The sequence below is a fragment of the Micromys minutus genome (assembly GCF_963924665.1).
Source record: "Micromys minutus genome assembly, chromosome: 6".
Lineage (NCBI taxonomy): Eukaryota > Metazoa > Chordata > Mammalia > Rodentia > Muridae > Micromys > Micromys minutus.
Window position 1 is genome coordinate 29,765,504 of NC_137975.1, and position 23,278 is coordinate 29,788,781.

The 23,278-nt window shown below is 43.4% G+C and overlaps 1 protein-coding gene across 4 annotated transcripts; it reads right to left on the bottom strand.

Moving 5' to 3' along the window:
* Positions 1-4,018: 4,018 nt before the first annotated feature.
* On the bottom strand, positions 4,019-9,514 carry LOC308421463 (uncharacterized protein C1orf53). Of its 4 annotated transcripts, none has more exons than XM_080917842.1 (4): positions 9,269-9,514; positions 6,244-6,345; positions 4,370-4,432; positions 4,027-4,155 (listed from the first exon to the last, which is right to left on the bottom strand). In XM_080917842.1, the coding sequence occupies exons 1-3, from the start codon at positions 9,503-9,505 to the stop codon at positions 4,400-4,402; spliced, it is 372 nt and encodes a 123-aa protein (XP_080773968.1). In that variant the 5' UTR covers positions 9,506-9,514; the 3' UTR covers positions 4,027-4,155; positions 4,370-4,399. The 4 variants fall into 4 exon arrangements, with proteins under 4 accessions (XP_080773967.1, XP_080773965.1, XP_080773968.1 ...); XM_080917840.1 differs by having other exon boundaries at positions 9,152-9,514; XM_080917841.1 differs by lacking the exon at positions 4,370-4,432 and having other exon boundaries at positions 4,019-4,155.
* Positions 9,515-23,278: the final 13,764 nt, after the last annotated feature.

The window sequence follows — 23,278 nt, forward strand, 5'->3', positions numbered from 1 at the left end:
CCCCCATCCCCGGGGGGAAAAATGCACTCCCCACTACAACCTAAAGGGATGTTACCTTGATGTCAGACGTTCTTCTTAAGAATTTGGTTTTTGGAGTGGAGGTGGCCTGAGGTGGTGGTCAGGGGTGTGGGCCAGTCCCCACGTCTCACTCGGTTAATCAAATAAATAAGCCAGTGAATGAACTTAAGCGCGCGCCGCTCTCTCTCTCTCTCTCTCTCTCTCTCTCTCTCTCTCTCTCTCTCTCTCTCTCTCTCTCTCTCTCTCTCTCTCTCTCTCTCTCTCTCTCCTTCCTCCCTCCCTTCTTCCTTCCTTCCCTTCCTCCCTTCCTCCTCCCTCCGCTGCTCCTCCCTTCTTTTCCCAGTATTGACCTGAATCTCTCACCTCTGACCTTCAGCCTCCTCCACCTGTCTTTTATTTTCTGTTTATGCTTTCTCAAATCGGAAAAGGCGGGGGTGGGGCGGCAGAGGGCTCTGCCTCCGGCCAGTGCCCCGACACCCGTTTTGAGGCCACTCTCAGCCCTGCCAGCCTCTCAATAATCCAAGGAGGTGTTAATGGAAGACTTGGCGGCGAGGGAACCTCGTAAAGCCTCGAGCATCCCGAGGCTTGGGCACAGCCGGGGTGGGGGTTGGGGGAAGACGCTTGAGCTCTGCAGTGCACCCTGGGCTCCCGGACCCCTAGCCTGCCTTTGCCTTGCTGAAGCTGGTACCTAAAAGATGCTGCCACCAGCTGGTGCCTGTTACATAGACGGCGAATGATGGTAGCTCCTGGGGGAAATGGGCTAAGCTATTGATTGCTCACACACCATCCCCGCCTTCCTCTCCTTATTCTTCATTCAGCGTTGGTGCTCCGAAGCCGGGTATTAGATAGAAACCCAGCCAGTTGGAGAGCATTCCGCTCTGGATGGAGGCCTTTGAGATGGGTCCGCGAGGGAGCCCAAGACACCTGTCCTTCTTGGGTCCTTGAGCAAGGGCTGAAACTAACCTTCTGGAAGGAAATCTACACTCAGACCCGCAGAGATGGCTATCTCAGGGATGCTTTGGGACCCTGGACCGAATGAGGCCCCTGTTACCTGGTCTCAGGTTCCGCTAGGACTGTGAAGCCCCGGGTTCCCACGAGCCGCTGGGAAGTGGAGGAGACTCGCAAGCCAGACCTCTGGCCAATTATTTACCCCACACCCCACCCAGGGCACCCCTCGCAGTCGGAGATGGGGAGGCGGGGGATTAGCTTGGGCTCCCGCGCCAGTGGGGAAGGAGGTGTGAGCAGAAAGATTGGCAGCTCCGGAACGCCGGTCAGCGCCGGCGCCGCCCTCCCCCACTGGTCTGCGCCCCAAAGCCTCGCGTTCTTAGAGGCTCCTTGACTTGGCATGGGCCAAGGACCGGATGGGCTAAAGTCCTTGAAGCCACCAGCAAAAACCACGGAATTGTGCGGGCATGGAAGCCAGCCAGTCCCAAAAGCTCTCCACAGTTTGGAGGCTTTAAGGGACAGCTCCGGAATGGTGAATGCAAGCCCCAACCCCACCCCCAACTCCCAGCGCGTGCTCACTCTGTGGAAAGTCGCTCGGGACCTAGGGACTGAGCCTCGGGTTCCACTGGACTCCGTAAACTAGTCCATTCGACCAACCAGGCTTTCCCAGGATCACCCTGGGCTATTGAGCTTAATTTTTCTATTGTATCCTCCTGGAGGGAACAAGACTCTTGGGTTCAGCTTTTATGCTAGTCATTGAACGAGCACTAGGAACTCTTAGGAGTTCTGTTCTATGCAGTGCCTTTTAACTTCTCTGGGTAACCGTTTCAGGTATTTGATAAGGATATACATAAATACACACACACACACACACACACACACACACACACACACGGAGGGGGGAGAGGAGAGAGCTTCCCCCCCCCCCCGAAATCATTTTAGAATCTGGAAATACATCTTAATTATTTAAGATAGTGAAAAGATAACAGCGCTTTTAATTCGCCACCATTGACTGATGTTGGTTCACAGGCTTCTGCCATCGGTGGAAGGGTTGAGGCAGGAGTGAAGGGTGAGGGGTGAGGGGTGGAGGGCAAGGTTCCTTTGGGGCTGACCTGGAGCCCTGAGTCTTCTAACAGCTGAGAGACACAATGTAGCAACTGCCATTTATCAGGTAGGTAGGAAGCCTCCTTCCTTAATCTTGTCTGGAGATGAATCAATTTTTTGAGGTTGCACGGCTGGCTTTGTTGAGCTAAGGACTTAGCAAAAAACACCCTTGGAAGAAGGGGACTTTGCTGAAACAAAGACCCTTGTTGGAGCGACAGAAATTTGTGGACCTCATCTGTTGCAAACACCCTATTTGGAACTTCAAGTTTTACTTTAAAAGATAAAATTATTCTTCTCCACCTTCTTAATCAGTGGGGACAGTGAAGCCCTTGAAAAGAGGATTGCAATCCACAGCTAGGAAGGACACAGCTTGGGAGGACCAATCTCTCAACTAAGAGAATGTAGCCTCAGACACCCATCTCTACCCTGCTCTCATAACCTTAGTTCCCCTTGGGTCATTCCGTGTTAGAGACAATCCAAAAATCAGTCTCTCTTGATTTATTGTACCCTGGAGCAGAAGAAGTCTCTAGAAACTTTGAGAGTAGAACTACACCAGAGTTGATTTATATGGGGATACTGCCCTTTCTAAGAATCTCCATGTGTTTGTATCTACGCACCCACCAAGAGACCCGAGTTTTTACTTTACAATGTGTGAAAACAATATAGCTTAACTCCTCTTGCAGCAAAGTCCATTTATGTGGCAATATTGTGTTTACCATGGAAGCCACTGCCCCGTTAGACCATTCATTGTTCAGATGAATCAAAGCCTTACCAAGTGTTCTGATGTTAGGACTTTGTTGAGCAAAGGACTTTGCAATAAATGCCTTCGGAGAGGGGGCACTTTGCTGAAGCAAAGACCCTTCAGAATCATAGCATCAAATGTAGGCATGAATAATTGCTTCTTCCTCCCTCCCTAACCCAGCAGCTACGACACTGTACGCTGAAATCCTGAGAATAACCAACCTCCATAATGGCCGGATGTTTGTTTGCTAGGAATGGACTAAGAGAAAGGGTGTCCTTGGGAATTCATTGTTGTGGGTTGGTTCGAATGCTATTTGTGTTAATTCAGCTCCCCAAATCACCAAGAAACCTGCACATCTGCCTGTAAGACGCTGAGGGGTCCTTGCCCCCAGTTGGCATTAACTGGTGAATAAAGTTGCCAGTGGCCAAAGGTTGGACAGAGAGACAGAAGCAGGACTTTGAGATCCCCCTCACCCCCCCAACTCCCACCCCTCACCCCACTCCCCCTCCACCTCCTACTCCACTGGGCAGCAGCCTCCTGTTACTGCCTAACTTTACCACTGGCAGAAAAAGGGCCTCCCAGTGGCTGCTGTCCTACAGAAGCTGAGAAGACAGAGAACCACTTCTGGGAGATCCTGCCTCACTGGAGGCTGGGCTCTTAAAGGGGAATTTCCATAATAGACAACACCAATACAGAGCATGAAAGAGGTTTAAAGGCAGGTTTGCCTGGGAGGTGTCACAAGAAGAGGTGGACTGTTTAGAGTGTGAATGAAGTACAGTCTAAGAGAAGCATGTCTGACTCCCACATCAAAATGATACGCAGATTACACTGAAGGAACAGATGGATGGATGGACGATTGATAGGAGCATCCCTCGCCGCAGGGTACCATTTCCTGGGTATTCATATGCTGCGATACATGGTCCTGTATCCATCTCCTAAAGCTGAAGATACAAATAAAGAACGCGCTTGCTATTTGCCAGCAACCTTCCTTCCACTGATGAGCAGAAGACAGAAGAAGCAAAGCTAAGGAAAACTCAAAGCTGCTCCGACAGCCCCTTCCCTGCACTAGGACAGCCATTAATGTCTGCTTCAATGTACGTCTGTGGTCATGCAGCAAAAGGAAGGAAAAATACAGTGCATCTTATGAGTCTTCTTTTGGATATATGTTCTTAATATTAACTCCATGTTCAAATATTCATAACAGATGATTCTAGATTAGGGCTTTATTTTCAAAAACACAAGCTTAATTTGACAGACTAGGAATGGCATTGTTGTCAAACATAAAAGTAGGAGTTGAATCGCTTCTTCTTAGATGGATCTTTCACATTGACTTGGCCGTATGGACACTGGAAAAGAAGGACAGCAAATTATTATGGGATTATTTAACTGTTACTGTGGGAAAGTACATTTCTCATGGTGGGAGAAATGCTGTTAGCAATTTTTTGTGGGCTATTTCTATTTTATTTTATTTTTTAATTTAATTTTTATTGTATATTCTCTGTATTCACATTTCAAATGTTAACCCCCTTTCCCCCACTGCCATCCCCACTACCCCTCTACCTGTTTTCGTGAAGTTGCTCCCTCTCCCAATCACCGTCTCCTCTTCAGTGCCTTGGCATTCCTCTACAGTAGGAAAATGAGCCTTCACTGGACCAAAGGCCTCTCCTCCCACTGATGCCAGACAATGCTATCCTCTGCTACATATGCAACTGGAGCCCTAAGTCCCTCCATGTGTGCTCATTGGTTGGTGTTTTAGTCCTTGGGAGCTCTGAAGGGTTTGGTTGTTGATAATGTTCTTCCCATGAGGTTGTAAACCTTTTCAGCTCCTTCAGTCCTTTCTCTAGATCTTTCATTGGGGTCCCCCTGCTCAGTCTGATGGTTAGGTGCAAGCATCCTCAACTGTATCTGTATGACTCTGGCAGAGCCTCTGAGGAGGCATCCATGTCTGGTTCCGGCCATTAAGTACTTCTTGGCATCAGCAATAGTGCTTGGGTTTGGTGGCTGCATATGGGATAGATCCCCAGGTGAAGCAGTCTCTGAATGATCTTTTCTTCAATCCCTGAGCTCTTAGCACAGTTTTAAATCACTTGCTCTATATGTCTTAGGGACTAAAGTATACAATGGGAACTTTGGTAAATAGCCCTTATTAGGACCAAGAAACAATTTTCTAAGTATATCTTTCCAGCCTCAAGAATTTTATTATCAAAGCCCCATTCTTACAAAATTCATGGCTGCTAGATTTACATGAAGCTCTTATGCATTTGACTGGAAACAGTTCATGGAACACACAGAAGAATCCATAAAAGTGAAGGCTGACTTTTAGAACATTGTCCGCATTTCACAAGAGCATTTACTGTCTCGTCTTTAATGACCTCAGAGATATGCCTTCCCATAGGAAACAAACAAACTGATTTCTTCTTTGTTCAGAATAGCATTGAGCATTAAATACAGGCCTGTAGCTCTTGCACTAAGCATGCTCAGACCTATAGCACTATCATTGGAGACATCTAGCCTCACACTTACTTTAAGCACAGACTAGAAAAAAGCAGAGAATAAAGTGTGGAGGAAAGAAGGAAGGGACAGGAGACAGTGACAGAGAGGCAGAGAGAGAGAGAGAGAGAGAGAGAGAGAGAGAGAGAGAGAGAGATGGGGCATGCAGAGAGAGAGACAAAGAGAAAGAGAGAGAGACAGATGGGGCAGGCAGAGAGAGAGACAGAGAGAGAGAAAAAGAAAGACAGAGACAAAGATACAGAGACAGAGACACAGAGAGATACACAGAGAAAGGGGGCAGAAAGACAGAGACACACACAGAGAAATAGGAACAGGCAGACAGGCAGGCAGACAGACAGACAGACAGGCAGGCAGGCAGGCAGCAGAGAGTGAGAAAGAGGAGAGATATAGAAATAGAGAGACAGAAAGAATATGAGCTACAGAGTCAGCACTCATATCTGCATGCTGAGGCATGTGAAGCAGGGAGTGGATGGGAAGAAAGAAGTCTTATCATTTCAAGATCTGCCTTCAATACTGGGCACATTTCTGCTTCTTAGTGTAGCAGTATTTTTAGAATCGTGTCTGCAATGGTTATTTATTGATTTATTAGTCTAGTTTCTCTTCCTACTCTCTGCGCTTGCCTAGTGAATACAACTTCTTTCAGACTTCATGAAAGATTTCCTCATAGGAAAGAGCTCCCCTGAATTTCAAGTCTTAGCTTTTGAAGGGGCTGATGCTTGCAGTGAAATGTTACAAAATTCCATTAACTTTAAAGGTCCTCGGTTGGCACTAACAGCTTCATTGTCCTTTGCTGAAACCGCTTGGGAAAAGCACACTCTAGGTCTATTTAGCTTTTTTATTTGACTTGTTGTTCAAATAATAGGTATTTATGAAGTTACAGAAGCTCAGCAAACTGCCAGGGTAATTCGAGAATTGTTACTCACGTGTCTGCAGGCAGAGCCACAGCAGGCGCCTCTCTGCAAGTGGGCCAGCCTTGTGAGAACCACATAGCCAGTAGCTGGGTCCACATAGCTTAGCTGGCCAGCCTGAAGAGCGATAAAAAATATACATCAATCTTTGTTAATGTTCATCATATCTCCCTAGCAATATTTTTAGTCCAAGACGATTGTAAAAACATAAAAATGAACAGTATTACGTTTCTTCTGCAGTAATTGTAGTGGCGCTTGCAATTAACGAGCGTATGCATTTCGATGCTGTATACAAGCTAACTGTGTGTGATTAAAGGGAGAAACATACAGTTTGAGTAAAATGAGAAGCTGGTGGAAAAACAAGAACTTCTCTGTATGGAACAACTATGTGGCTGCCGCTCTGATATTTTTCATTCCGCCTCTAGGTAACAAGCTTAATAACAGGCGATTTAGATGACTTTAAGAGCTTAAGAGGCTGGAAATGAACTGCACTCAGAAGCTGCAGTTACAATTTCAGTACTTACAATATGTGGATAATGATTTAAACTCACAGAAGAGGTGCTAATCAAAGCCAAACAGGCCTCACAGAGCAGCATTCCCTTCACCATTAGTGAATATGTTCTATACCTTCCCAGTGTGACGGCACAGCAAGGGCCGCAGGTTTCCTGTCCTCTTCCTCACCAGGGCTGGTAGATCAAGTCTTAACTGAAAAGGTACTGTTTTGCCAAATGAACACTAATTGGCTTAACAAGCTTGATCAACAGCACCTTCCCTTACAGCACTTCAAACTTCAGGGATGCACTGTCTACCTACATACAACCGTGATTGCAAACATAAAGCCTCCAAAGCACTGCATGTGTGGAGCAACGTAAACTGTAACTTTTCCCACAGAAGTATGTCACATTAATGACGTTTCTTAGCCTCCAGATTGTATAGGGGAACTTCCCTATGGACTTTTGTATAACACTTTAACCATTAGTAACAGTGTATCCCTCCTGCACATAGACTTTCATTAAAATATGCATAAAGCCAGCAGGCCTTCTGATATACATTTCCTCTCTCCCTCCCTACCTCCCTCTCTCTCCCTCTCTGCCAGTCTCACTATAAGGCCTTGCCTGGCCTAGAACCATGTAAATCAGGCTGGCCTCAAGCTCATACACAACCAACAGGTTTGCTTCAGCCTCTTGAGTGTTGGGATGAGAGGCATGCACCAGTCCTGCTGGCTCTGGCAAACATTTTCCATTTGGTCATGAACAACTTCAGCTATCCAGCATTAGACTTACTGATGGCACTCATTATGGTTGATATTTAAGTCAACTTCTTTTAGTCCAAGTCGTCTGGGTTTTACTCTAAGGCCTTCCTGTACAGATAGATCAGGGCAGTAAGAATCCAGCAAGTCCCAATGCTGGTCTCAGGGGCCACCGAAATCCCAAGGCCATGTGACCCCAGAAGCACCCAACGATACTTTAGAATGACCCGAAGTCAGAACCTCATTTCCTTTTTTTTTTCCTCGCCCCCCCCCACCCCCACACAGCTCATGCTTGACAACCTGGGAGGCAAATAAACAGAAACACTGCAAAGCCTTTAGAGTCTTCACTTAGCTTCTGTGTGTTTCCTGGAGACAATTATCTGACAACCTGGAAGCCTAACAGGTTGCTTCGGATGTGGATGGTGTGCCTCTTGAGTTTGCTGACTGCCTACGCACAACACTTAATTCCTTCTCATTAAATGAGCCTCGGATAATGATGGCAACAAAGATGAGGCAAGTTTGCTGGCAGTTTGACAAGAGAAGAGCAAGATGTCCATGGGAAGCAAAATATCTAGTGCAGCAATGGAGAAAGGTAAGGGCGCTGTCTTCCTTAAGGCATGGAAAAATACTGTCTTCTGGGAGCTCTTATTGTGGGAAAGAGAAGTACCAACCATGGTTCTGGGCTTGCTTCTGGTCTCCTGGACAGTCACGCAACCTGTGAAACCCATAGGGATGAAAAAGTCCTGGTTTCCCAAGGCAAATACCTTCCTTCTTTTTCTATGTTGATTTGACCAGTCTATGTATGCCTCTGTTGTTTGCCTTGATGAGACTTTTGGCTTTTACCCAACATATTTGGTGACTTGTGAAAACAAATCGCCTGTGTTATATTTAAGATAAGAGCATAAAGCAAGAACGGTCAAAGGCTGTCAATAATCTTTTGATAAATCTTTATTCACTTCCAACACAGGAAAGGGTTAGACAGTGGGTTTTGGGGGCATACTACTCTCAAGGGAGAGTGCCAACCTTAGGAAACATTCAAGGTTTTCCTCTGCTTCTATGGCTCAAGCCAAACAAAATAATATTCAGTGCTCTTATCAAATAATAGCCAAACACAGAGCTTAATACATAGGTTTATTACAAATCACCTTTATATCATTATAAAACTTAAATATAAATAATGCTATCTTCAGACTATTGTTAAGTGTCAGGAAACTGAAGGGAGATAAGGTTAGATATTGGTGGTGACAAGCAATTGTCAAATCCATAAACTAGAAGAAAAGGTTATTTAAGAATGCCTAGGAAAAATTTCAAACTTGCCTGACTATAATTTCTTTTGCTCACTAGTACTAGAGGCAAAGGTTGAGAGGACACAGAGCAAAAATGTAAAGCGTCGGTCTTATGTTTTCATTATTAAGGTCACTGGACACAGGCAACATGACTGTACAACATACTTTTCCTATAAGTGCTTAGTCCTGGAGGGCGCGCGCGCGCGCGCGCGCACACACACACACACACACACACACACACACACACACACACGAACCCTGAGACAAGCCTTTAGCTGGGACACAGATCAGAAACCCAGCCTAGCCCCTACTCTCAGGGCAGACACCTCTCTGGCCGGAACACAAAATTGCGACCGGGTTTCTTGCAGGACCCTCTGAGCAGACGCACCAGGCCGACCCGCCCCAGGCGCGAGGCCCAGCACCTCCGGACCCGGGCAGCCTCCGGGTCTGGAGACCAGACGCGCGCAGGCGCAGAGGCAGCGGGGCAGGCTGGAGCGGGCCTCACCGCGCAGGCGGCCCGGTGCAGCTCGGCGATGTGCCTCTCCGCGGGTGTTAACTCTCGGCTCGCTGGATGCCTCGGCTCTCCATCGGGCGTTCCCCACGAGCCGGGAGCGGAGCCGCCGCAGGCTCCCTGGAAAGCGGAATGGAGGGTTGAGCTGAGCTGCTGTCGGAAGTCTTCGGCCCAAGGCGGTGGCCTCCCAAGCGCTACTCTCGCCCGCGTCCAGATACCCTGGGCAGCCATGACGCCCGTGCGGCGGGAGGCGGGGCCGGAAGGCGTGGTGTGGGCAGAGAAGGCGGGGAGAGGCGGGGCCGGGTGTAGGGGGCGGGGCAAAGGGTGCAGGCGGAGCTCAGTTCAATGAAGACCGGGCTGCCTCTCAATCTCCAGCTTCCTCCACTTAGCTCCCCTGCAGAGAAAATAAGCTCGCTCCTGAAGAGTGGAAGGATTCTTCTCTATTCTTAAAGGCTCTGCTATTTTTTCTCAAAGAAAGGGTGAGTGTTTTAGTTTCCTGTCCGGCTAGATCGTATTCAGTAGAATCATACTTGGTTTTTTTTTTTTTTTTTTTTTTAAAAAAAAAAGCACCTTCAGCCCATATAAGAAAGGCTACATGTTAGCTGGTCATGCGTGACGACAGGAATGGAGCTGGAATCACAAGTTTGGTGATATGGCTCATTTGCTCACTCCAGAATGAAAATCAAGGAAATGTCTCACACTAAGAGAGGGTGCTGTTATTATATAGTGAAGTTTTCCCAAAACTAAACCTAAAATCCTGTCTGAGAAAGTGACAGCCCATACTCTTACAAAGTTAGTTTAGGGAATTTAGCACGAGCCTGGGAAACAATTTTATGTGTTCATTAACATCACTCCCAGCCTTGGACCCCACAGTCTGAATTTCAAGAGAACGTGATGTTATTGAGTAGTTTAGTGTTCTTTGCTATAAAGAAGTAAGGGCAGGCAGGAGTGGATCCTTGGGTTAGTTGGACAGGAGAAAGGTGTCTTAAGTCACCACAGATCATCCCAACTCCTTTTTACATTGTCTGTATTTATCCTGCCACCCTGAAAATACAATTTGATGTTCTTTTTTTTTTCTTAAGATTTATGTATTTATTTGTTTTATGCGAGTACACTGTTGCTCTCTTCAGACACACCAGAAGAGGGCATCAGATCCCATTACAGACGGTTGTGAGCCACCATGTGGTTGCTGGGAATTGAACTCAGCACCCCTAGAAGTGCTCTTAACCACTGAGCTCTCTCTCCAGACCCCAACTTGATGTCCTCAATCACAGACTGAAACAACTCTATCTGTATATTGTAAAATGCAGTGAATTACACATTGGAATCCTGTGTTCAAATCCTTTGTATTGGAGTGATACACTTGAGATTTGGAGACTGCCTGCTGTTCTGAGGGGCTTTAAAGGAAATCTGGAAGGACAGGACCAAAGCTAAACTCGCCCGAAATGAATATCATTAAACATGAGAATTTAAGCATAAGTCGGGTTCCTATTCATCCCCAACCAACATCGCAAAATTAAATTGATGGGCTCAGGAGGTGGAGGCATGAAGATTATGTTTGTGAGCTACATACTGAGTTCCAGCCATAGCAAGATCTGGTCTAAGAAAGAAAACTGCCTGTCCTGGTTAGTCTAAGCCTCTGGGCACACAAACTGAGGAGAATCTTTGTATCAGTCACAGGATACCACAAATGCGTCTTTAAAATATAATCAAAGATGAAATATAATAAAACGAAATGAGAAAATATCTCACTATTAATAATTCCAAAGCATTTTGAATATTTGTTTTCAGGTTTTGTTTGATTGCTGGTTTCACAGCCAGTTTTCTTTCCAGTTTTGAAAGGCCTCTGTTGGCCTTGAATTTTAGTTCATTCTTGTGTGTGTTTTTTCTTTTCAGATTCTCCACATTCCCAGTAGCTAAAGCCAAAGCATCAAGTCCAACCTCAGAAAGTGGATGTGGAGGTTGAATGAGAATGAACCCCCATAGACTCACACGTGTTTAAACACTTGGTCCACAGTTGGTGGAACTATTTGGGAAGGATTAGAGGGTGTGGTCTTGTTAGAGGAACTGTGCCTCTAAAGGTAGACCATTCCCATTTAGCTCTGCCATTGTCTCTGCCCCTCATGCTTATGAATCAGATGTAAACTCTCAGCTGCTCCTCCAGCACCACACCTGCCTGTCAACTCTCTAGAACTGTGAGCCACAAAATTAAACATTAAAAATAAGTTGCCTCGGTCATGGTGTTTTGTCATGGTTCTAGAAAAGTAGATGAAGTTCTCATTTATTATGAAGCTATTATAGTTGGATTTTCAAGTAACATGATATTGGGTAGATATCATTTTCTAGCTATTCCCCAAATTTTGGGTATATATATTGGATTAAACATGTTTATTATGTTTGAGGGTAGCCGTCCAGGCCTTAAAAAGGCCACACCAATGATTGTTGTAGTCTCTGACGTATGTCTTGAACTGGATCCAGGTTGAAAGTGCCTGATCAGGAGTCTAAGCAGGCCAGTTCAGCATTCTGATGATGAAACTCACCAAAGCTGTTCATTCTGTAATATATAAATCTCAAAAAACTTCAGTATCATTAAGTTATCTGCATGGATTTTATCAGTCTGTATAGGATGTACAGACTGTTTAGGATAAACTTTTGTTCAATTTTTTTTTTTTTTTTTTTGTTTTATTCTCTCGAATCTAGTTCTTGAGGAGGGTTTCCTCTATCAAATCTGACCCTATAACTCTGGAAAGTGCCCAGAGCTTAATCACCCCTCTTAAAAACACAGAGACAAAACCTTTTTTCTAAAATAGTGTGTCCTTTAGATGGCAAACAGAAACGCTTATATCTTGTATCCTCTCCCAGAGAAATAATAGTATCTCAAAACTCAAAATCACACTCATTTTGAAAATTAAAACAATTAGAAATAAATAAAGTAAACTAAACAATATTGTATGAGTCTGTTTTAGGTTTCTCTAATCTGTCATGTCAGGAACTCAACCCACATTCTTATGGAGCCCACATTAGAAAGAATATAAACCTCCGTAGACCAAAATATACCATTTATCTCTTAAGCTCTCCACCTGGAGCTTTGGACTTCTATTCATTAATAACTTCTATAATATACATTTTCTATGCATACTGCCTGGTTCTAGAGACTTCTGTTTATTAGTAACTTTTATAATATATGTCTGATGCATTCTGCCTGGTGGTACAGGCTTTTATTTTTTCTCTGTACTTGTTGTGAATTGTGGGCAGAATTTCCTGCATGACTCAGACAAAATCTGCACACTCTCCTTCTAACTATAAAAACAGTTTAATCATATTTCCATTAAAACCTGTCAATAAGAAGTAGGCAGCTAGTCAAGCCAGGATTTTACCCCAAAATTTCTGTGGAGCCTACGTTAGGCAGAATATGAGTATCTTGCAAGACTTAATAGAGCATTATATCTCTATACCATCTTTAAAGCAAATAAACTAAACCTTAATTAAGTCATACTCCAATCAACATCTGCTAAAGAAGCAGGAGCTTCCCCATTTCTAATCCTCTGTGTTCAGGGCATCCTGTAGCTTTCACAGGAGGGGGCTATAAGTAGGGACAGAGCCTATGAGCAGAGACTCTTCCCTGTGTTTCTTTTGTTTTAGGTTCCTGCACTTGAGCTACCATGTGACTAATCTTGGTGCCATTCCTCTCTCACTCAGAAAATGAAACTCAACTCCAACTCTCAGGCTGAAAATCTTAAATTTTTAGTGGATCCTTGGCCCATGTTGGTTTGCTACCTGTTGTGGTAAATATTAATAGAGCGGCGGCCGGTTCCAGTGTTGGACAACACCACACTACCGCTGGTACTCTCAGGGCCCAGTGGTCTCACCAAATAATAGGGAAGATTATGACGCAATTAGACATCATATGCCATAAAACTGCCAATGCCAAACATGGATTGCGTCTTGTTGGACAGTTCTCACAGGCGGTGCCATGAATCTCACCCCCCCACAGACATTTCAGGGTATTGATAGGACTATTGGTTGCTGAAGACAATATTTAGCTTTACCCTTACTAACTAGTGTTCACAGTACTGAAGAGTACTCTGCACACTAACAAAGTAGTAAGGTAGTCACCAATATGTCCATGCCATAAGCCCCGAAACCTATAGCAACAATCCTGCAAACTACGCTGGTCCAGTAGGGGCACCAACGTTCTTCGAGTAATCAAGTACTTTCTGATGGAATTTAGGGATAACTTCTTGAGATGGAACCCAACCCTGACACTGTTAAAGTGTCCAAGAACCTCAGATTAGATAGACCATGGAACTAGAGGTGGGGTAAAGCCTAATACTATTATTTTCCTAGAGGAACATAACAGTAAAATGACTCCTAATGAAATACTGCTCTACCCATAGATCAGTTCCTCGCCTGACTCACACGAAGAAGTTTCTTTTTACTGTAGATGGAAATTTACAGAGAGACCCACCACTGGACAAAGTAAATAAAGTGACTTTGAAGTACTGAACCCCAAGCTGGATGTCTTGACCTCTTCTATCAAGACTCAGGGATTTATGCAGAAAAGGAAGCAGGAAGATTGGAAGAGCCAGAGGTGATGGATGACTGACTCCAAGGGTCCAGCATCCTCAAGAAACAGCAGACCGATGCACACATGAACTCACAGAGGCTCTGTCAGAAAGCACAGGTCCTGCACAAGTTCAGACCAGGTGAATTCCAGCATCAAGAGGGGGAATAGGACACATGGTCCCAACCTTTTACTGAGAAGACATCCCCAACTGATGCCCACTGTCAAAGGGAAATTCTGTCTCCTTCCTTTGGAGAGTCACTGAGCACATTAACCATACTCCAGGGTAGGCCTCATGTCCAGGAGCAATTGACCAACAGAAATGGACTCAATGGTATTTTTGTGGACCTTTTCCTTTTGTTTTGGAGTTTTCTTTAAAAAAAAAAAAAAAGACCCTCATTAGTCTTTAACCTGGTTGTTTTGAGTTTTATTTGTGTGTGTGTGTGTGTGTTCTTGCATTTTTGTTTGAAAGAGAGGAGCATTAAGTTGGGTAGACAAGGAGGTGGGTAGAAGCTGGGAGGAGCTATGGGAGAGCAAATATATAGATATATTTATATATAACTTTGCGAAGTCTGGCATCAGCCCAGAAAGGCAGGAGTACTGACTGAATGCAGAGAACAGTTTTAAACCATAATGAAAACAAAGCCCCTTGCTTCCTCTCCCCTCTGGCTGGGGAATCTGGAGGGGACAATGCTAGGGGCCATCTGTGTCCTACCTTCCCTTCTTTCCATTACTTTATATCCCTTTGATTTTCAAGTTTATCAGATGTGTGACCGTGTAGGCAATTTACAAGGCAATGGACCTTGGCTATTAGTGCTCTGCAATCTAAACTATTAGTGTTTGAGGGCAGAAAGCTAATCAGAGTTTGAGTGAGTGGGGGTGTAGCTAGACTATCAGGCTTCAGTAAGGGCCTAATATTTTCTGACTTAAGGCACCTCTGAAAAATGAACCATCGAATTCTATTTTTTACAACCAGGGTCATATTCAATCTTGAGTCAGTCTTATGAGAGCGGGTTATGTTTAATCCAATCAGAATTAATGTGGGCCTACCTGTGTGTAACCCACCCATCCTTGTCTCAAAGTGGACTTTATTAATGTCAAGGGCACAGTTAACAAATATTTACTATGGTGTGGCTTTCAGAAGCAAAATAAATCCATTAGCCCACCCAGTGGACAATTAAAGCCTCAACCATACAGCTAACAACACATTTCTTGGCCAAATACTTCCTGCTCCATTCTTTTACTTTGGATGCTGATTTATGTCTTTGAGGTTTTTCGAATAGCCGGATGTTGTGCTGTGGCGTGGCATGCTGCATGCAGATGCATCCCCAGTACCCGTTCCAATGACTGAGAGCAAGTGTTACGAGCTCCTAAGGTTGCCTATGGGGAATTTTTTCCCTCCCATTTAATCAAACATTGAATAGCACATGTTGTTTCAGAGAACTGGCTTTTAGAAACTTCTCCAGGGAACTCTATTTCTATTTGCAAGCTCATCCCAGCAGATGCTGCTCCACCAGTGCCCCAGGCCTGAAGCACAGCGTTGCCTATTCTCATCCTTCTAGTTTTTCTTGTCACCCTGGGCAAGTGTAGGTGGGCCACATCACATGAAGCAATCTAGTCACTTTATCCCCCCCCCAGTGCCCTCCCCTCCCTCAACTGCTGTAATGAAGAGAAGTCTGGCATCAACCCCCATTGTCTGCTTCAAGTTGATTAGGTGACTTGACTGTATAGCACCTTGTTGAATAAGAGATGCTGAACTCATTACACACACACATACATACATACATACACACACATGCACGCACATATGCACACACACATGCACACATGCTCCCATCAGGGTCATCACCAGGTTTTTTGTTTGTGTGACATTACTGCAGTCTTATTTCCTTAGGCCCCAGCCTGTATCTGTTCTGGTTACTTCTCCAACCGCTCACTTTTGCTCAGAGCACAACTACATTTGCACTCACCTCTTCCATTATTTTTGTTTATGAGGTCCCTCCCCCTTTTCCTGCTCCTTTACTGTTGAGCCTTTAAAGATAAAGATAGTCTTAACTTGTTATTTTTTATCTGTCCTGGTACGAGTACATAAGAGATGCTGAGAAAGAGTGAGAGAGACAGAGAAGAAAAACTGGCCCAGTGAACGAATGAACAAGTCACAGCAGTGAAGCCCAGTTGTGAATAGCATCATCAGGAAGTCCTACAATTGCATTTCCTCCTAATACACTATGGCTAGGAATCATCTCTGGACTTCCCCAACACATCAGTTTCCCATAGGCTATGGTTCTGAGACATCGTGTACTAAGATAATAAAGTAACTATGATTTTATTTGGCAATCTCTTTAGTAAGTTTCTCTGAAACCATCATTGAATTAATGGTGAGCGCCGTGTATAGGCCACACTCCAAATGAAGTAAGTACATGCTGACAGTGAAGTGAAGCCTTGTTAACCCTGAACAATCATTCCAATTATAAACTCCATGCACACAATCACTGTCACATGAAGTATCCACACTAATTACTTCTAGCCCTTCTGTTATTCGAGCACTAAAAAAAATGAAACCTACAATTGTGTCTCTTCGGTATGAGCTGTGGAATCTCCCAAAAGAGCTTGCCTAGATTTAAAAATACATATATATCATTTTATTAAAATACATAGATTTGATTTCTGCTTTGAAATGCAGTTTTACAGGCTCTCCCACATAACACATTTGTAGCGGGCATCTTGGCTAAGTCCACAAATGCAGCATACAAATCAGAGAGCAGCTCTCTGCACTCTTGTTGCTGCCTGAGGGAGAAATGCATGTCCACTGTTCCATGACTGGAACTGAAAGGCACACTGAGTTTCAGGTCAAATATCCATGACATTGACATGTACGGCTAGTCTACTGAGTATGATACATGTTAATATCTTCCCAGTGGTGAGTCGGAATGATACGCCTCAGCGATCAGCCCAACACATGCAAGCCCTTTAGGGTTTCCACAGGTGCAAAGCTGATGCACCTCAAAGGCTGTGGAATGTAATTCTACTTCTGTGGTAATATGGTCATAGTTGTCTCCCATCTGAGTACTAACCGGGTCTGACCCCTGCTGAGCTTCTCAGACCAGATGACAGACATCAGGCACATTCAGGCCAGAATTACCATAGACAGTATGTTCATATTTGTATAATTTATTCAAGATGTCATCCACTTTAGTTGCCCTGTCTGATCATGGTTTCATCCATTTATTTATTTTTAAAGATTTATTTATTTTAATTTCACGTGCATGAGCGTTTTACTGCACATGTGCACGTATACCATGTGTGAACTTGAAGGGAGAGGGCATCAGATTCCCTGGACTTGGAGTCGCAGACCGTTGTGAGTGGCCATCTCTGAGCCCAGAACCGAATTTAGATTCTCTGCAAGGGTAGAAAGTGCTCTTAACCACTGTCGTTTTTCCAACCTCTATTTTTGCAGTTTTGAGACAAGACTTTGCTCTTGTAGTCCAGTCTGACCTTGAACTCTCAGGGTAGTTAGAAGTGATCTGAACAGTTGTCTCTACCTCCCAAGCTAGGATTATAGGCATGCACCCCTGTACCGGACTTCATCCAGTACTAGAAGTCAGACCCAGAGCCTCACACATGTGAAGCAAGCTCTGCAACTGACCACCATCCCCAGCTCTGGTAATGTTTCATTATGGCACATTTGGACAGTGTTCCTGCGAACTAAATTGTTTTCATTAGTTTATAGAACCAATAATAAAATTAAATTCAGAGCTTCATGACAGAGTAATCACTGTAATATACATGCTGTATTGACGCACTGAGTTCTGAATTCATGGGCTATTTAAATGTGACAATGTAATGTCTTCTACCAGATTGCATGATTTGGTAATAAGAATATGGACATTATGCCTTCAATTTTGTTCTGCATTTAAGAACAGTGGCTAACCTGGTCTACATAGAGAATTACAGGCCAGCTAAGGCTACAAAATGAGACCCTATCTCAAAAGACATAAATTAATAAATAAGTAAAAGCAGCAACTAAGCCATATGTTCATGAATAAATAAATTCTCAAGTGGTCTCATGATATGTGGGAACGGTAATGTTGAAGGCTTGAAGACCTGGAGTTGACTTGTAACCTATGTAACTGCTTTTTCAACTTGTGACAAAGGGATCATTAAAACCCTGTAAAAATGTGAACCTTCCTTTGTGAAATGTGACAAATATCCCAACTTTTAAGTTATTGCGAACATTAAATGAAATACTATGGAAACATTGAGGAGGGTACTGGGCAGCCAGCGTGGGACAAACTGTAAGTCAATATCACTGTACCAGAAAACCCGGTTCTGTGCTTCAATTTGGATTTCAGTTACATACTTTACCACCCGTTCTTACAAGCAGGAAGCTTAGTTTCATTGAATGATTATCAATTTTTATTGACAAATGATAAAATCTAAATATATGTATAAAATTACACAGATTTTCCCATTAATAAAAGACAAATGCTTGTACATCATCTAAAGGTGACAGCTTAGGATTCCGAAAATCATGTTGATTAAACTAGCTTACTTAAAAGAAATTAAATTACATAGTCATTTAACAAACCGATTGAGCATGTGATAAGGATATTTAGAATACCACTGGGTGAGAAAAAGTCTATGACAAAAGTAAAATTTGAACTACTAACCAGGAATATTATGAATATTTATCATGAATACAAGGAGGGTTTATACTTTTAATACCATTGTGAATGACAACCTTACAGGCAGAAAGATATGTAGAAGAAAGTTTTAGTATACGTTATTAGTTGTAAACTTTTGATTATAAATAGTTAGAAATATATTTACTCAAAGACACTTAGAATGCGAGTGTAGTTAAGAAGCAGGATACTTGCCTAGTTTATCTAGACCCTGGGTATAATCACTATCACAGAAGAAGAGGAGGAGGATGAAGTGGAGGTGAAAGAGGAAGAGGAGGAGGAAGAGAAGGAAAAGGAATAGAAAAAGAGAGGGGAAAGGAGGAGGGAAAAAGAGGACAGAGAAAAGAGAAGGGGAGGCAAAGGAGAAGGAGGAGGGAGAGGAGAAAGGTAGAGAGGAGGAAAGAAAATGAGAGGAGGAGGATGGAGAAGGGGAGGAGGAGGGAGAGGGGGAGACAGGAGGCAGAGAGAGGAAAAGAGAAAGATTTAAATGTTGATCAGGTCTGGACAACTTTGGATTGGTTCAGCTTTGTGACAGCTCTGGTTTTCTCCTGAATCCAAGGACGCATGACAACATTCTTTTTGACCTCAGAAGGTCAGTGTAGGTTAGCACCAGTTTAGGATCATATCTAGACAAGACAATGTCCAGTGAGGAAAAATGTTTTAATATATATCCTTGATAGCTGATAAGTTAAGCAGTGATCCAAAAATATTGTTACCCATCTGTATTTCTTCTTTGGAGAAATGTCTAATTAGTAATCAGTTCATTAACTCCTTTATCGATTGGATGATTGGGGGCAGTTAATTATTGTAGTTCTTTATACTTTATATATTCCTCCCTTGTCTGGTAATTGGCACCATTTCTCCACTTTGTCTCTTCAATGAGGTGTAGTTTTGCAACTGTCTAAGCGACACCACAGGGAAGTCATTTCATGAGCAGTATTTGGCTTTAAGCCAAAGAGATACCCCCACCTCCACCCCGGAAGAGCCACAACAAATCCCCATTTCCCCTTTTGCGCTGGTAACAATCTCTATTTTAAAGCTCCCACCAACTAGAACAAGTGCTGAGTCACCAGGAGAGAGGGAACTATGCAATAATCAAACTCTCATACACATTAAACTCTATTGAAAGCCTGGAAAATGTGTGTGTGTGTGTGTGTGTGTGTGTGTGTGTGTGTGTCTGTGTCTCTCTCTGTGTGTGCCTGTGTGTGTGTTTAGTTTTTTGATAGGTTTCATAGATATATACAATGAGTTTGCATTTTGTCCCCCATTACTATCACTCACCCGTCTCTCCCACTGAATCTCCTTTTACCCCTGCAATTGCCCTCCTACTTTGATGTCGGTTCATATTTTAATTAATTTAATTAACTCAGAGAGCATGAGTTACTTCCTCATCTATGGACAGATTAATAGTGGCTATGACACTGAGGAAAATGACTCTCTCTCTCTCTCTCTCTCTCTCTCTCTCTCTCTCTCTCTCTCTCTCTCTCCCCAGCGTTGCTCAGTTTGTTATCTTCTCAGGTCTGTCTTGTGACAAATACAATTTTCTGCTTCTATTCTCTGGTACATACTTAACACTGTTGTCAAAATAGCAATATCTACATGGATGTAATCATATACTATACATGTTTTTAAGGTTTCTCTTTTCTTTTTAAATAGGTCAGCAGTAGGTAGCCCAGTTTTACCTGGGATTCTTGGCAATCCTTCTGTTCTGGCCTCCCAAGTACCAAGAGTATGTGTAAAAGATAATACTCTTAATTAACAAACCGTTTTCATTATCATTTTCTGTTTCAAAAATCCTCAACATTGCTACTTTTCATATAGGATAAACTATGAACTCATTATCTAGGTATTCAAGATGCTCCCACACTTTGACCCCCGAAAAACCTTTGCAATCTTTTGTCCTATTACTTTCTGGATCCAGCATTCTGCTGTAATCAGACTAGTCTCTCCAGTCGCCTCTAAATTACCAGAGCTGCAGACAGGCTGGTCTATCTCCCAAACAGCGAGTCCCTCCCTGATCCCCAAACTGTATTTCACTGTCCTTCCCTCCTCCGTGTGTCCCTGAGGTATAGATTGCCTCTATAACTTAAGTCAGTTTTGGAAATGCCATGTTTCTGGCTGTTGATAGATTTATGAAGTCATGTGGCCAATGACCATGAGAGGTAAATCTATCTGGGGCCAGTAGGGAAGAGATTTTTATTCCTATATAAGAATTTCTGTCTCAAATATAGTGCTACAAATATCCTTTAAGACATCACTTACAGACTACATCTTATTAGATAAATAATACTATTTTTTTCATACAAAGACTTGCCTACAAAAAAGCAGGGATAATCTGGGTACCTACACCTAAAAATGGAACCAAATGTCAGTCTCTATTTGTTTCTGGCATTGCTGTGATCCTGGAGAAACCAGACCATCTTGATGCTCACAGTAGATTTCTGGAGCTGAATTGCAAGACATAGAGCATGGCCCTGGCCAGAAGAAGGCTTTGGACCAACATCTTTTGAGATGTGGAGCCATTCAGAGAGTTCTGCCCTTCACCGGATCAAGGCCTCTTAACTTTGTCACAACCCACCCTTAGTAAGAGGAAGAGTTATAAAGTAAATCTTTTTTCTCAGCAATAGAAAGGGCAGAAATTTGCCTAACCACATTTGTGCTGTCCTGAACATGGACAACAAATGCCGGGCTCACAAATAAACTTTGTATAAAAAAAATCATATATTTGCTAAAGAGTGGTGGCACACACCTTTAGTCCCAGCATTTGGGAGGCAGAGATAGAGCCAAGAGGAGTTTGAGGCCAGCATGGTCTACAGAGTGAGTTCTAGGAAATTCAGGATGACCCAGGGAAACAAACAAGACAAAACAAAACTAACCAAACAAACAAAACCCTCCAAAAACAAAAGAAAAGAAAAAATATATATTTTCATAAACATCCAAATTAGGATAACAAGACCTTGTGATAGGTTGGTGGAACCCTCTTAGGTTGCCCGAAAGAACTGAAAATAAGTTCTTTCTAGAGAATTATAAACTTTATTTTTGATCCCATAAAATTAATATAATAACAAACAGTCTTGGCTAAAACCAAACAGCACACAAGAAATCCAAACCTCTTGGGTCACAAACAAACAACACCAAAACCACACAGATAACAAAACAGCAAATAACCCCAATACCTGGTAGACAACCTGCTGGAGGGCTGTTCTTAGACTAATCTGTTGTGGAAATTACCGCAGAGGTCCAAGTTCACCATACAGAGAGCTAGGCAGAATCTACACACACCCGTCCTTGTATCTGTTATGTCCCCTCTAAATCATACAATGTACATACCATGTGAATCATTGTTATACTGTATTGTTTGGGGAAGGCAAGAAAACATTTCTGTAAATGTTTATGATAAATGCATCTTGGAAATACTTTGGTTGTTTATCTACGACTACACAGACATGTGTAGGAAGACCAGTGGTCAACCTTACATGTTCCTCACCTGTAACTTTTGAGAAAGGGTCTCTCAGTGACCTGAAAGTCACTGATTAGGCTGAGCTGAGTATCTAGGGTGTCTGGGGATCTGCCTGTCTCTACTTCGTCTGTGTTATGCTTAGGGGCATGCCTGCCCTGCCCCTGCTCTTTCAGGGTGAAAATTAGGGTCTCATAGTTGCAAGCACTTCTTTCCATCTTTCCAGTCACTACAAATATTTTGATCAGTGGTTGAATCTGTGAAACCTACAGAAATGAGGGTTTCATTTCTACAGTTTATTCTAACTAAAGTCACTTGTGTTTTGTTTTGTTTTGTCAGTGTTCTTTAAATTCTTAATTGATTCTTTGACAATGCTGTCTTAGTCAGGGTATCTATTCCTGCACAAACATCACTACCAAGAAGCAAGTTGGGGAGGGAAGGGTTTATTCAGCTTACACTTCCACATTGCTGTTCATCACCAGAGGAAGTCAGGACTGGAACTCAAGCAGGTCAGGAAGCAGGAGCTGATGCAGAGGCCATGGAGGGATGTTACTTACTGGCTTGCTTCCACTGGCTTGCTCAGCTTGCTTTCTTATAGAACCCAGGACAACCAGCCCACCCACAATGGGCTGGGCCCTTTCCCCTTGATCACTAGTTGAGAAAATGCCTTACAGCTGGATCTCATGGAGGCATTTCCTTAAGGGAGGCTCCTTTCTCTGTGATAACTCCAGCTTGTGTCAAGTTGACACAAAACCAGTCAGGACAGATGCCATCCTCATGTATAACACATTCTTCTCATGCTCATCTCTCCACCATCTCTGATTCTTCTCCCTCCCATTTCCCCAAGGCTCCCACTCCACTTTCATCTCTCCTTAATTTTTTTTTTTTTTTTTTTTTTTTTTTTTTTTTTGTGGGCATGGGTTTAAAACTATCCACTGTAGTATGATAAACCTACAAATGCCTGCATCAATGACTATAAGACGGCCATCGACTCCCCTGAGTCAGGTAGAACCCCATAAGCTCTTCCCCATCAACAACTAAAAGGGCCTGCCCCATGTAGGCAACTTTAGCTGTTATCAGTTCATAAATGTCATGGCCATGTCATGCCCATATGACCATGAGGCCATTTTGTAGTCACCCTTTTCAGGATCAGCTCAATGTAATTCTTCCAGTTCCATGCATTATTCCTGAAAATTTCATCATGTAACCTTTCTTTATAGCTGAACAGAATTCCACTACACATATGCATCACATTGTCGTAAACTCTTCAATTGTGGGGCTTCTATGCCAATTCCATTTTC

Coding starts and splice junctions, on each gene's coding strand:
- LOC308421463 (XM_080917839.1), bottom strand. CDS start 9,505: ATGGCTGCCCAGGGTATCTGGACGCGGGCGAGAGTAGCGCTTGGGAGG. Junction 6,346..9,151: donor GCCTGGGGCGGGTCGGCCTG/GTGCGTCTGCTC, acceptor ATCGCTCTTCAG/GCTGGCCAGCTAAGCTATGT. Junction 4,156..6,243: donor GTGGCTCTGCCTGCAGACAC/GTGAGTAACAAT, acceptor CTTCTTTTCCAG/TGTCCATACGGCCAAGTCAA.